The sequence below is a fragment of the Pyrenophora tritici-repentis genome, chromosome 1 (genome assembly GCF_003171515.1).
Source record: "Pyrenophora tritici-repentis strain M4 chromosome 1, whole genome shotgun sequence".
NCBI lineage: Eukaryota > Fungi > Ascomycota > Dothideomycetes > Pleosporales > Pleosporaceae > Pyrenophora > Pyrenophora tritici-repentis.
In genome coordinates, this window is record NC_089390.1 from 636,303 (window position 1) to 650,510 (window position 14,208).

Below are 14,208 nucleotides of genomic sequence, written 5' to 3' on the forward strand. Positions count from 1 at the left end.
CACCGTCCTTTCTCTTTCCGGAACTACAAATTTTGGCGCCACCCCGACCACTCATTTCAATGTCGAATTGCTTCCACGCCATCTTCCACGCCGGCCACTTCTCCACCCATGTTGCTCACTCTCTCTAACCCGGTAAAGTCCGACTTTGAATTCAAATCCCATGCCTACTCCCCAGCCTTTTCACCTCCTACCGCTCGATACTCTGACCGGCTCCCTGGTGGCCGATCACCCTCCTCCTCCACCACCTCACAGGCTGCCAATCCGTCTTCTCGCACCATGAGTACGCCGCATCGGGGTCTCCCTCCACCCTCGGCCATGACGCTGCCTGATCCGGCGAGGGGAGGTGCTCCATCCATGTCTTCTTCCCTTGGTCAACTACCTCCAGCTCCTCCGCAATGGCAAGGTGCCGAGGACGGCATGAAGAACTGGCTGGCCGCAAAGGCTGAAGAGGAACGACGAAAGCAAGAGGAGGAGAAGACGAGGCAGGAAACGCTACGGCTCGAGCAACGCAAGGTTGAGCAGTCTATGCTACGAGAGTCGATGCAGGGAGGGATCCCGCCTCATCTGGTGCCCATCATATTTGCTGGCATCGGAGGGGGTAACCTCGCAAACGTCAGTTCCGAATGGATACAGCAGTACGCGAACCAGGTCCAGGCCGCCCAACAGCATGTGCAGGCTCAGGCGCAATCCCAGCTTTCCCCAGATCTCCGGAGAGACCCAAGATTAATCGGACAGGCCCTGTCGACTGTGTATGCCGGTCAGGCGCAAGCCTCGCAAACCATACTCCCCCCAACGTCAGTCCTGCCTGGCCAGCCTCTACAGACGCAGTCTCAACAAGGCTCGCCCTCCTTCACTGGCTACACGGGTGCATCGCTATCACCGCGCTCGAGAGCTGCACAAGCTGGTCTTGGTGGCGCTCCAACTTCGGCCCCACGGTCTTTAACGCAGTCGTCACTTCCTCGCTTGACAACGAACGAGATGAACATTCAACCGCCTCCTGCTGCTCCAGCGGGCGTACAGCAGCTTCAGCAGACACAGACACAACAGCAAGAACAATCTTCCCCTTCTATATATTTTCACCATTGGGTGCCCCCCTCGTCTTCTTCCCAGGACAAGAGTTCGAGTGGTAACCCGCCAGCTACGCCCTCAGGTAAATTCAAAACTTCGCCTGTTCACCAGTCACGGCAACGTGCTGCGTCGCATGCGTCTGACGTAGAGTACACCAGCTCCCCGAAAAAGCGCAAGGCCCAAGGCCCACACCCCGCTCCGCCGCCGCCTACATCAGCGCCGGGGTCATACACATCTCCATCCTTTTCCCACATCTCTTCGTCATCAACGTCGACACCGGGGCGACGAGGGCATGCTCGAAACCGGTCTGATGCATCGGCACGAGCGGCAGAGGGCTCCAGCGGTTCACTAAGCAGAAGAGGCACGGTTTCTGGGCTCGCGCACGAGACTGTGCGGCCGCGCGACGCAGGAGAAGAAGCAAGAGACGCAGAGGGCAAAGCCCAGGCCAATTCGGACCATGTACACGCAAGCTCGCCACCGCGTAATGACCTTCGAGGGCCAAGCCAGCAGAATTACGCGCCGCCATCGACAGCTGGTCAACCTGAAACGGGACAATTCAGAACACACCAGCATTGGGATCGGAGCTACATGTCATCTCCCAAGCGGGAAGTTGGGGACCATTAGATTGGGACATGGTTCTAGCATCGCACTCGCACGGATCTGGAATGGTTGCTGATGGGCGGTCGATATCGGGCCTTCGATAAGCAAAGTACGCACGCGCTACAGAGGTGCCTTTCAAAAGTTATTGCTGACAGGGGGGTCTCCTATTTGACCGAGAAACTACCGAAATACAGACAGATCAGTCTCCACGAACTCTTGGCAGGCCTCTGCCTTCCTTGTACTCATTCCCACCTTCAAGTTCAATAATCTTTTGAACATGGATAGGAATTCTCTCTATCCATGCCTGAATCTGTGACTGTGGGAGATCACTCCAGGCCTGCTCCCATGCTTTTGTGGCCTCTCCTCTACTCTTTGGAGCTCCTTTCTTGGTAGTTCTTCTCTTTAACCATGGCCAGGCTGGCTCAATAGCGTTGAGATCAGGTGAGTTACCACACCAGAAGAGCTTCTCCACACTCTCTCGTTGATAGATAATATTCTGGGCCTGGTGAGCATGAGAGGGAGCCTTATCTTCTTGAACAAGAGTACCTGGCCTCTCTCTCATACACTCCTTAGCAAAGGGGATAAGCTTCGGGAGAAGAACCTCAGTCTGATACCGCCACCAATCAATGCCACCTTTATCATTACCACGAGTGAGCTTCCCATTCTCCAGAGATGTCAACAAGCAAGTCAAGCTGGCTTGATTCTTATCGATTGCAGATCACAGACCATTCTCTGGGACGTGCCACTGTGCACGAGCCTCTATATTGTCTGTGATCTGCAATCGATAAGAATCAAGCCAGCTTGACTTGCTTGTTGACATCTCTGCCATTCTCCTTAGTCCATCTCCATTGAGGAGCTCTACCAGGCTTATTCCTTAAGCCTATCCTCTTCATGCCTATAGTAAGCTCCCACTCCTCTCTCATAATAGGCTCTAGGATCTTATTCATCTCTTCAATCTTAAGAGCTGCTTCTCTCTTCTCTTGGGCTGTCTCTGGCCTCCATACATGAAAGGGACCTTTGTAATTATACGTGAAGCAGCCCCAGAACATAAACTCAGAGTATCCCTTCCACCTCTCTCGTATCACAGATCTTGTAAGAGCCTCATCTGCCTTTCTCCACACCCGATACCCACCACGGCGGTGGTTCAGTACGACAGAGGTCTCATCTGACCAGATAACGTTCTTCCAGTCCTCAAGAGTCCAGTGCTGACGAGCGAGACACCAGGTAAGTCTATCTTGTCTCATCTTCTTCGTCAACCCAGGCTTCCTCGTCGGCTTCGTCTTCTTGTATCCTGCTGCCTTGAGGACTCTCCACACCGTGGTAGGAGAGACGTCGTAACCGTAGAGACTAAGATCACCAGCTATGTCAGCACAGCTCTTCTCTCGTCCATAACGGTCACGGCGTACTTTGTCAACAGTAGGTTCATGGATAGCCTCTTGTTTACGTGGGCGGCCTGAGCGAGGAGCATCTTCAAGGTGTTCAGGAAGAACCTTTAGGGTTGGTCCATTTGGCTCAAAGCCTCGAAGGCAGGCTCGGCTGAAGATAGCGTCGATAGTGCGTGGGGAAATACCCAGGATCTCGCTGATCTGGCTCGTTGATTTGCCCACAAAGCGGGACTTTAAAGTAACAATTATAGCACGTGTGAATGAGTCTGTGTGAGAACGAGGAGCCATTACTAGTATAACTAACCTTTGAGAAACACCAAAGAAAGCGAAGATACTGCTATCTTCAGCTTCAAAAACTCCGACTGTGCCAAGAAATATCGGGCCGATAGATCTACCGCGCTAGCAATAACTTTTGAAAGGCACCTCCGTACAAACTACGGCCCCAACCAACGCGAAACCGAGCAGCAAAGACACAATGCCATGGCAGTTCAACGCTTTTCTTGATTTAGGAATGTGCGCGAGGGAGAGAGAGTTTGCTGACCAAAGCAAAAGCTGCAGAAGGCTTCTGCAAGCGAAATGAGACGACTCCACAGACTTGGAATTCTGGCCTTTTTGTTCCAATCTTGAAATCTAGACGCACGGGCCCGGCTACCCCACCCGCGAACATCTTGCGCTCATCTCATGAAATTGCATCGCAATGTCGTTTTGCCTGGCCGCTTGTCGTTCGGCACGGCATGCCAACTTTGCTCGCCGCGACTTGTAGCCCTAGGTGTTGTATGCCGAGCACTCGTTTATTCCCGGGTACTGGTTCCCTTTTTTGTTCGGGTCCGATCTTAATGGCTGCATGTCAGACAACGTTTTTGGACGACATGCCGGCTATAACTGGCGTCTTAAGACGGCGCACCCACGCTTGGGCGAGCTCCCAGGATTCCAACGATTTTCCATATTCAACCTTTTTCTTGTTCGTTTACGGCAAAACCGAGCAAGCTGAACCGATGTTGGCTGCTATTAGGCAGTCTCCACATAAGCGGCGTTGTTTTCGCCTCCCTCATCCCGGCTGTTATACTGTACATTGAGGAAGTGCCGCTTTTCTTCTTGAGCAGTCGTCGCCCGTCGCCGCTGCCGCCGCTCCGTGTGTGTGTGCGTAGTCGACCCCGCACGCATGCGAAGCACAAGACCATTTGTACGTCCAGGCGGACGTTGGTTGTGTAGTTGCACCGGTTGAAGTTGTCAGCTATGCTTGCTTAGCCGACAATTGTGGTGCTGGCTGGCTGGCTTGTCTGTCCGTCCGGCTGCACCCGACTATACTTGAACAACATCTACCGGCACATTTTCGGCGCGCGCCATTTATTTATCAATACTTCTTCTTCTTGACCACGTTCAAGCGTCGGTCGACGCCTACTCTTTTGAGGCAAATTCTTCAATACTTGATTTTTCTTTTCTATAAACTTCATCAGACAGATAAAGACACGGACTGGTTCCGGTCTTACTTCCTTGTACTTATAACCCGAGCTGTATTCTCCATTGTCTCTATCGACCTTGCCCGTTTTACGCTTTCTTGGCATTGGTTTTGTTCCAAATCGGGGTTCGGCTTCCTCCCCGCCGTCACCTCCACCTTGATCCTCCCCCCTACACCCTCATGGAGCAATGTTCTTAGTCTGCTCAATCCTTTACATTGACGGCGCTTTTTTTGGTCGGATGCATTTTTTTTTAGGCCATGGGCTCTTGGCATCTTACGTATGAGTGCCCATGCCCCCGGTATCTGGCATACCCTCAATTATGAACGAACATGCACAGCGTGCATACATACTATCAAGACTGGGAAGAACAGCACATATGCAACGCAACGCAACGCAACGGGAACAAGGGGAAATCGGACGGTACTTTCCACACTGCGCACCTGTCTTTCTCCTTTAGTCCGAGAGAGACAGTGTAGCAGTCAAGTGGCTATCAGCAATCCAAACACATTCCTCCTTTTATCCAACACAACTCATTGCTCCTCATGACATCATCACATTATTTCGGGTTCTTCTTCATTTTGCATGTTATCGTCGTTGTTTTGGGCTACGTACTTATCAGGCTGTTGCACATATACCCCCTGGTCTGGTTCTCTTTCCCACTGCACTCTCCCCGTTTTTAGATGGGGTCGTTGTATTGTTTGTCTTAACGCATGTCTAAACGTTATCATCGTTCATCATATACGTACAATGACTATATTCGGTATCTATCACTACCCCTTGGTGTGGTCTTCTGATTTCGTCCGAGCTCTTGTTCACCCCCGTTGTCGCATAGATGTTTTGACTAAGAAGGTGATGGAGATGGAGAGGGAGACAAGCATCAACCTACTACGGTACGGTACTCCTATCTATCCCCCCCTCTCTCGCACGCAGCCCATTCCCCCGCAACTCCATGTACATAACCCTACTTCCTTTCTTCCATTCCTCCGCGCCGCGCACACCAACCGCGCCGCGCACACCAAGTGCGCACATCATTTTAGGACGGGCTATCGAAACGTCGATCTCCTTTTTTTGTGGCATGGCGAGGTATGGAAACGGGACGGTGTCATGTTACGGTAGGTTGGCGTCAAGGACCGAAGTCGGCATGTGTGGTTCAAACGTACGTACGTATTCATGTACCGATACGGCACGGCACGGCATGGTGAATTGGAGGGCGGCAAGGCAGGCAAGCAAGCAAGGTATAATATGGCCTGATTTTCCTTTCGGTCACTCGGGACGAGATAGGTAGGACTAGGGTATCTGATTACAGTACTAGCCTTACCTCGCCTTACTAGCTCCTTTTGTATATTTGCTTGGCTAGTTGGGGATGCAGGGGCTGACCTTACTACCTACTACTTACATGTCATGTGTATACGGTGCGTGATACGGTCGGTGTGCGGTATTCCCCATCCATGCGCCCCCCATGTGGAAATGCAGTTTCACCGAAAGAGCGGAGTGAGCAACTGAAAACGGCACAGCACAGAGCCAGAGGCAGAGCGGGAAAAAAGACGGCATGCGTGTGCTGGAAGTGGGGCTGGCCTGTTTTTACTACCCGGGCTGACTGGATGGTGTTTCTTACCGGTTATCGCGTAGGGCTAGGTGGGGAACAGGCTTGATGCTTGTTCTTGTATTTAATATGGTCTTATCTTTGTCTGCTTGTGTGTTTGGCTGGCTGGCTGGCTCCGGTTCCCCGAGGCGAGGGCTGAGAGCTTCTGGCGTACTTACATGTAGTAGAGCTGTGGTTTGATTACGTAGATGTCTGTTTTATAACGGAACGGAACGAAATGAAATGAAACAAACCCCATGAACAAACCACGCCTGTTTTATGCATACTAACGGCTTCATAGCTTGGGTTAGTCAACTTCCTTTTTTGGTCATGTTTTCCCTACGCTGTGCTGCGCTGCGCTGCTGGGTTCGGGGGTCGGGACTTGGGTTAGGTGGTCGGGTCAGGTGGGCGCCGCGCGTGTTGCCGGTTTCGCTTTTCTAATCTCTACTATTTCCTTGGTTGGAACGGGATGATAGGGTAGCTGGCGATGGATTGTGAGGCTGATGGCGCTGCTTTCGCTGTGGAAGCCATGGCGTGATGATTGGGTTAGGCTAGGTAGGTTAGCTGTGAGGGTCTTTTTTTCGCCGTTTTTGCTCGGTACTTCCGGCGGCGATGTGGTTAGGTCAGGTGAGGTGAGGTTAGACTGGGAGTATGTGTTTTCCGGTGAGGGGAGGCAAAGAGGCTTTTGCTTTTGCGGGTGAGCGGTGTGGGTGTTGTGAGCGGTAGCAGGGAGGTCTGAGAATAGTTTAAATGGAAACACATGGAGCTGTGCAGTAGGATTGGCTTAAGTGGAGGGGATAATTGGTAGATATTCGTTAGCTGAGGTCTGATGATTGTGCAGTGTGGCTTTTTTTTGGGGCTGCTTGGGGTTAGAGTTGTGTAATTAAGGGTTTAGGATGTTTGCTCTAGGATACTAGTTTATCTTAGTACAAAGGGCCGTTGTGCTACGGAGTTGAGCGGTTTCCTCGTTTTCGACGGAGATTGGATGCTTGTATGAGAGGGTTACCCTAAATGAGCGGTTGGTGGTGAGGTAGCGGGTTTTGAGCAGTGGTGTTCCTGTCTTTCCTTCTTTTGTGACATTCTTGGATTTGAATACTTTTCTCTCGTTTTAGGAAATACTGAACATTTTTTTGGTTGGTTCGAACGTGAATACAGTAAACTTCAGGTAGGTACCGTGGACTCGGCAGCCTGTCATTACTCCAATATAACCAAAGTTCTACCTCAACACAATTCCCTTAGGGAAAAAAAGGGTAGCCTGCATGCTTATTTTGAAATCAGTTCGGGCTGGAAATAAACTCAGTAGTAGTACATTTCATCGACTAAACGATGCATGTCCAAGTCACCGGGTCTTGAATACACATGGGAGTCAGGTTGCGATGGATTCACTAGCCACAGTTGTCCCGCCTTGTGGCGCAGGTACCCCACCATGATGGTCTGTGGTTCGCGTCGGTCCAGCAGCCTGACGGGTCCAAGGTCCAACCCAAGAGCAAACCAACAAACACTCCTCCTGGCTATTATTTAACTCTACGCGCACGGCATCTTCCTACACCAAAGGAAGCCCCCCATTCTATATCGCATACGTTCGCGACTCTAGAACGTCCGATACAACGTCAAGCAGCTTGCAACCCGACACCGCTTGAGCGCAAGTGAGAAACACACAGTCACAATGCAGATCAAGTACGTTGCGAGACTTGTAGAAGATGCGCGTTTTCTTTGGAAAGAGTGAATACTGACAAGGGACAGAGTACGAACACTCACCGGCAAGGAGATTGAGCTCGATATCGAGGCAGACTACAAGGTACGCTCATCCCATCGACTGCATCGCGCACTCATCGTCGAAACCATTCCAAGTCTCGAGTCTCTACTAGAAGCAAAAGCGGAAGATCACAGTAGCGACACGGAAATGATTTAGGCTGACAATATGCAGGTCTCGAGGATAAAGGAGCGCGTTGAGGAGAAGGAGGGTATTCCACCGGCGCAGCAACGTCTGATCTACGGAGGAAAGCAGATGTACGTCTGTCCATGTCAAGGAGTCTATCCTGGATATGATTATACCCAAATTGTCTATTCACGGGCAAAATAAGCCAAACAAAACTAATACAAGTTTCGCAGGAGCGATGACAAGACCGCATCAGACTACCAGCTCGAGGGTGGTGCTACTCTGCACTTGGTACTCGCGCTTCGCGGTGGCTTCTAGGCCTCCATTCGTCCACCCGCCCACTCTGCCTACCTACACGCCCTTTCCGCCTACCTACTACATGAGACCTCGCATACTGTTGGAATGGGCGTGAGCTGATTCTTTGCCGCACATCCCGATGATAAGATTGCAAAAGGGCTCGATGTGCCGTGAAGTCACCATAAATTCAGCCATATGATGTGGGAAGGGCGCAGGATTGGCATAACATGGAGTGTGTATTTTTCTATTTGAATGAGAAGGGCTGAGGTCAGAGTAAGCATGCAGCTTAGAGCACAGAGATGAAAGACCTACTGTTTAGTAGTAATGCGGATTCATGATTGGCATTTACGTGTACTTTGTCTATACTGCTTTTCACTTTCATGGGTTTGTTCATCTGGGATCAACAGCCAAGTCAAGCATCTTGGCTATGTCCTCCGTACTGTCTCGGAAACACACAAGTCAGGCGTCCCAGCCAGCACAGATACGTCGAGTATCCAAGAATTCGCGCAAAATAGGCAATGACTCACATCCCCATACTGTCCTGATCTAGAACCCCCGATCAGGATCACTAGCCGTCTACCCAGAAGGACCTAACACGTTTGCTTATACCAACAAAGCCAAGATCATACCACAAATTGCTGACAAACTCGGTGTCTGTTGGTTGGCTTTGCACTAAGTGCGTAAAGGGAAATAACGATAACTAGGAATGCATTCTGTTCGGTGGTTCTGATTGATTGTCTACGAACATAGCTGCTACGAAGGTATACCTAAGCTCTGCGCAAGGTGGGCCGAAGTCGGGCCGAAGTGTCAAGCAGCCGACGTCTCTACCGATACTCACGATCCGACAGTGTCCGAGTTTCCCGTCCTTTTACCCCACTACCCCACCGACTTATGCGCATTACATAGCAAGCAAGTCCACATATATCTACACTTGTACTCTCTCTGTTGTTCCTAGGTTAGTGACCTTGGCAGGGACAGGATTTCCACGCTTTCAAACCCGGAGCTGTTTTCTGTTAAAGTCATTGACATTTCACCATTACAAAAAAACACCTCTACCAACTCCATGAGTATAAGAGCTGGAAGTAGGCAACATGGCACCACTTGATGATACAACACCCAAGACGCGGTTCCACAGTTTTCATGTATACAGGATACCGTACAAGAAGATTGGCGAGCATGAGATTGAAGCTGGGATTTTGGTTCCGAAAGATTTGAAAGCAGGGAAACATCCCGCTATGGTCAAGTTCCACGGTGGAGGTCTGGTATGTTAACCCATCTATCTACTTACAACTCCCCTACCTACCCCACTACTTCCGCTACAGATAAACATACCATGTTAAACTAAACCTCCACAGATCACAGGCGACTGTCTCTACCCCGACTGGATTAGTGCCTTCTCCATCCCCCTAATCCATCGCACATCCTCCATCGTTATCCTGCCCAACTACCGCCTCCTCCCCGAACACACCGGGGCAGAGATACTATCCGACCTATCCGACTTCTGGACCTGGTTTCACTCTGGCTCCGTTGAGAACTTCCTAAACAACCAACCCGCCACGCCCGCCGGTGGATTCGCCCTAGACTACGACAAAGTACTCGTGTCAGGTGACTCAGCCGGCGGCTACATGGCGCTTATGAGTGGCCTTTTGCAGCCGAAAGGAAGTATCAAGGCGATTCTGGCACAGTACCCCATGACGAATTATCTGCGGTATGAACGCGGTCCGGAGTTTTTCGGTATGCCAAGTCCACCGGAATCCGTCTTCACAGAACACGTCAAGAAGATGGTGCCAGACGCGGTTGTTTCGTCGGTTGTGCCGCCCGAGCGCATGGGCCTGGGGTATGCGATGGCGGCGTATGGGCATTATCTAAAGTGTTTCGGTGAGGACGAGAAGATGTGGCCGATTGGGTTGGTGGGGGAGAAGACGTGGGTGCCACCGACATGGATTCTGCATGGTGGGGCGGATACGGTAGTTGACGTTGGAGATACGAAGAAGTTTGTGGAGAAGTGTGAGAGGTTGGAGGGGGTGGAAGTTAGGTTGACAGTTAGGGAAAGTATGGAGCATGGGTTTGATGGCGATGCGAAGGAGGACGAGGAGCCGTGGCTTAAAGAGGGGGTGGCGTGGGTTGAGGGGAAGTGGTTGAGTTGATGAAGTCAGGGAGCATATATGAGAAAGGATGAGTATCTCTGCTGTTCATCCTATGGTAGTGGAGCTGATACGGCATGCAATATCACACATTAACGATATCTTGATTAATATACTAGTATATCCAACTACCCTTAGAGTCCAAAATCTACTTGAAAATCCCCATCATCTGCCAACATGCTTCGGTCATACATGCCATTACCAGCAGTAACGAGACCCTCGAACTGTCCCCAGCTTGCCAAATCAGACCAGTCAAAGAGATCGGAATTGAAGATTGGGTTGTTGAGCGCTGCCGCACTGTCCGGTGTCGCGGGAACATTGCCATTGTATGGAGTATTTGATAGACCCCCAGTGGGGCTCGGTGGGTTGTCCTGTGGTGTAGAGGTCGGCATCGGAAGCAATGCTGGTCGCGGCATATCGGGGTTTGCCTCGGCTGAATTCTGGAGATGTAATGTCAGTCTATGCGTTGCCAAAAAAATCGCAAGGACGCAGGGGACTCTGAAATCGCACTATAGGGACAACTCACTTCTTCTGTGACCGGCGCGGAAGTTGCCGCTACCGGTTTCAACAGTCTTCCTGATTGCCGCACAGCCTCTACCCTCAGTTCTTCCAGAACCAGACAGTATCGACGTGCAAGACAGTCGGTATCACTAACGGTCTCCAGCTGTCTTTGGCACATGACTGCCTTCTCGAAATAGCCCTCGCTCCTCACCTTCATCTCAACACCCAAACCTTGCTGAATACGATGGACATACAACACCACCACAGCACAAAACGCATAATACTGTGTAAACCAGAAGGAGCGGAAAAGGTTCGACGAGATGAAGACGTCATCGACAATGCGCAAGATTGCCATGGCGGCTTCGAGACAAGCCGTGATATTAGTGGATGTGTCATGAGTCCTGACTGGATTGGCACTCCAGTTGGGGTGTGTGGGCATATGCGTCAAGCTCGCAAAATCCCTCAGTAGAAAGGGACGGTGAATGAGCAGCAGCGCGTGGTGGTACGCCAAGTTGAGTACGGAACGCTGGCGCTGGTAGATGGGTATCAATAACTGGCTGTCGAAGCCTCCTTCAAACCCCGATCCTGCGAGGAAACCCGAGAGTGAGTTGTGCCATGCGTGCAGATCCGAAGTGTATTTTGTTGAGAGCTCAATGCGACGGGCTAGACTTGGAGGTCGAATGCAATATAGATCTCGCAGTACGAGAGAGACGATTCGGGTTAGCTTGATGTGTTCGACTGGCGCCGTCATTACGGAGTGGCAATTTGGAGCCGTGGGCTTGATGTAATTTGGAAGTAGGTCACTGTCGTTCACCACAGTTGGAAGTTCCTAAGATAGTTGTTAGTGATGTTTGGTTTCGCATAATTGGCATCGTATACCTGATCGATATCCTCGTCCTTGAAAGTACGCGGCCGACCAAGGGCTGCGGCAAGATACTTGTCTAGGGAGTATGCACACCAGAACAGCCGTCTTCTACACTCAAGTTCCACATAGTCGATGTTGTTTGATGGATCGCATCTCCTACTACGATTTAAGCCAATGGCAAGCACGAGATGCGAAAGCGTGCCGAATAAACTCCAGCAGTGGTTGATGCGAGATTGCGTTAGTAGATAAAAGCACTGCAGCAATCTTGCCTGCACGCTCGCTAGTCTTACAGCTCCACGTTCCTTGGAGAGTTGGTGCTCGGCAGCGAAGAAATAGCGGGCGCTTCATTCTGTAAGCCATGCATCCTCCATATTGCAGGTATAACTCACCTATTATTCCTAACGGCACTGCCAGGTGGCATGTACGCTTGCGCCTGTGCGAAAACCACCATCAATAACGCAGCTTTCGCTTTACCATCTTCTTTACCTCTCATTTCACCCTGGGTCTCGTAGAATTCTTCGACCAACTTTTCGATACTAGGTCGGTGTAGAAAACGGTGCGTTGGTGCCGCATAGTCGAAGTACCTTTCCACAAGTCTCTGCGCATCAGGCTTGGGAGGTAGTAAGAACAAGGACAGATCAAACTCTGGTAGTGGAGCATCACCAAAGGTGAAGATGGTAGAGTCATGCGACAGAGACGAGTCTTGATGTAGGCGCCTCTGAATACGAATCAGGAAAGAGACAGCACTCGAAGAACCAACGTAATGGCCTTGCTGGTCTCTTTGACCTCCTTGCGGCACGGGCGAGTCGCGCGAAGAAGGAGGATTGGTGTAGTCAGCAGCCGCATTAGAAGTGCTTGGGTTGGCGGTATTGACACAAGCATAATCTGGCCGGTCGATAGAGACGGAAGAGCTTGGAAAGGCGCGTGGATTCTTCAATGTCGTCCCATTGGACTCATCTTTGGCAGGTGTCTCTGATATCTTTCGCCTCTGAGACTGCGGAGTTGTGATCATGGCTGAGTCATCAACTATGACCGAAGGAAGTCTGCCTCGAGTATACGATGCAGTAAATTCGCATGGCAATTCAGCTCTCAGACACAAAGCGCAAGGGCATCTCCCAGTGCACCTCGTCTTCTTCCTAGTTTCGCGTTAGCGGACGCGTCAACCACGTGCATTTGACACCGAAATCACACAAGCTCACTTCTTACATCGGTCGCAAGCCCTACTGACTCTGCTCCTCTCTTTGTCCTCTCTTCTTCTCTTAGCTGGTGGCGCCACCCCGTCGCTTGGACTCGCCTCTGGGGTTGCGAGCAAGTTCATTCCGTTAGCGGGTGTCCATGCAGGTGCAGCTGCCGAGGATCTCGCATCGCTATCGGAGTGGACCTCTGGCTGAGGCTTATCATTATCCATTGCCCCAAAAGGTGGTACCAAGTCCACCTCATCAAAGTTCAGAAAGCGGAGTCAGAAGTCGCGAGCCGGATATGAGTCGGAAGAATTGCCGGAAAAGCGGCACGCTAACCCGGAAATGAAGATTGACCAACCAGCTTTGGACCAATGGCTTTCCAGCGAACAAGACGGTCACGCGACCATGACTATTCGTCTTTTAACAAATTTTGACCTTGTGCAAGTAACATCGACATGGAAAATCGGTCAGCTTCAGAGCTGAGGGTCGCTAAAGAATGCATCATAAGCCAAGGTCATCGGCACGACCAAGAGACAACCCCGGGTGTTTTTAAACGAAGGCAGACTCGTTATGGCTATGTTATCGATATTGAAGTGTGCGTTGAGTGGTGGAAGATGAACATTTCCTCAAGACTATACGCGCAGTTCTTCGGAGGGGCTCACTCCTTCTCCACAACCACAATTAGTAGAGCTATAGTACCGTGCGAGGGAATGCTACGTCAGCCCTATCTATCTATATTGGAAAGAGCTAGAACTTACTGCGCAAACGTGTTCATCCAGTAGCTACAAGTAGAAGTAATACCAATCTGAGTTCAGGTCAAAGCTTGCATGAACGAAACTGCGAGAACACCAGGCGTTGATAGAGGTAACCTGACCGAAATGAAAATGCCCCGTCAATCAGCTTCGTGGTAAAATCTTATGGTGGCTTCCGGTGCTGCTGATGGCATCAAAAAATCTACGCCACGGTCTTGTTGACATCTGTCTAGAATAGGCTCTGCAAAACTGCCAAACATCTGGTTTCATGGCTTGTGTTGCTGATGGAAGACTCCGGGATATCGAGTAGAATCAACTGTTTCGATGTAGCCGGCAGAACGATAGATGGAGCTCGTTATGCAGGGTCGATGCGATCATCCGTTAGAAACGCGGGGTCACAAGATCCCAAATGCGACAACACCAAGATCAGGAAATAGGTTAAAAACCCCCGGTTTTCGAGCGTTATTCACGTTGTCTTGGTAGATGCTCTAGGT

The 14,208-nt window shown here is 50.8% G+C and overlaps 7 protein-coding genes across 7 annotated transcripts; 4 read left to right on the forward strand and 3 right to left on the reverse strand.

Annotated features, from left to right (window-relative positions):
• Positions 1–276: 276 nt before the first annotated feature.
• Positions 277–1,692, forward strand: PtrM4_002310 (DUF2722 multi-domain protein; the record flags this gene model as incomplete). Its single annotated transcript, XM_001941818.2, has 1 exon — positions 277–1,692. The coding sequence occupies one exon, from the start codon at positions 277–279 to the stop codon at positions 1,690–1,692; it is 1,416 nt and encodes a 471-aa protein (XP_001941853.2).
• Positions 1,693–1,867: 175 nt separating this feature from the next.
• PtrM4_002320 (uncharacterized protein) lies at positions 1,868–2,397 on the reverse strand (the record flags this gene model as incomplete). Its single annotated transcript, XM_066102636.1, has 2 exons — positions 1,868–2,332; positions 2,395–2,397. The coding sequence occupies 2 exons, from the start codon at positions 2,395–2,397 to the stop codon at positions 1,868–1,870; spliced, it is 468 nt and encodes a 155-aa protein (XP_065964838.1).
• A 62-nt stretch (positions 2,398–2,459) lies between these two features.
• On the reverse strand, positions 2,460–3,341 carry PtrM4_002330 (uncharacterized protein; the record flags this gene model as incomplete). The annotated part of the gene is made up of 1 exon (XM_066102637.1): positions 2,460–3,341. The coding sequence occupies one exon, from the start codon at positions 3,339–3,341 to the stop codon at positions 2,460–2,462; it is 882 nt and encodes a 293-aa protein (XP_065964839.1).
• A 4,420-nt stretch (positions 3,342–7,761) lies between these two features.
• Positions 7,762–8,292, forward strand: PtrM4_002340 (ubiquitin multi-domain protein; the record flags this gene model as incomplete). Its single annotated transcript, XM_001941819.2, has 4 exons — positions 7,762–7,772; positions 7,839–7,893; positions 8,023–8,105; positions 8,208–8,292. The coding sequence occupies 4 exons, from the start codon at positions 7,762–7,764 to the stop codon at positions 8,290–8,292; spliced, it is 234 nt and encodes a 77-aa protein (XP_001941854.1).
• Positions 8,293–9,362: 1,070 nt separating this feature from the next.
• PtrM4_002350 (uncharacterized protein) lies at positions 9,363–9,542 on the forward strand (the record flags this gene model as incomplete). The annotated part of the gene is made up of 1 exon (XM_066102638.1): positions 9,363–9,542. The coding sequence occupies one exon, from the start codon at positions 9,363–9,365 to the stop codon at positions 9,540–9,542; it is 180 nt and encodes a 59-aa protein (XP_065964840.1).
• A 354-nt stretch (positions 9,543–9,896) lies between these two features.
• PtrM4_002360 (uncharacterized protein) lies at positions 9,897–10,418 on the forward strand (the record flags this gene model as incomplete). Its single annotated transcript, XM_001941820.2, has 1 exon — positions 9,897–10,418. One exon carries the CDS (start codon positions 9,897–9,899, stop codon positions 10,416–10,418), a length of 522 nt encoding a protein of 173 aa, XP_001941855.2.
• A 131-nt stretch (positions 10,419–10,549) lies between these two features.
• Positions 10,550–12,793, reverse strand: PtrM4_002370 (fungal specific transcription factor domain containing protein; the record flags this gene model as incomplete). The annotated part of the gene is made up of 4 exons (XM_001941821.1): positions 10,550–10,855; positions 10,942–11,745; positions 11,796–12,123; positions 12,171–12,793. The coding sequence occupies 4 exons, from the start codon at positions 12,791–12,793 to the stop codon at positions 10,550–10,552; spliced, it is 2,061 nt and encodes a 686-aa protein (XP_001941856.1).
• Positions 12,794–14,208: the final 1,415 nt, after the last annotated feature.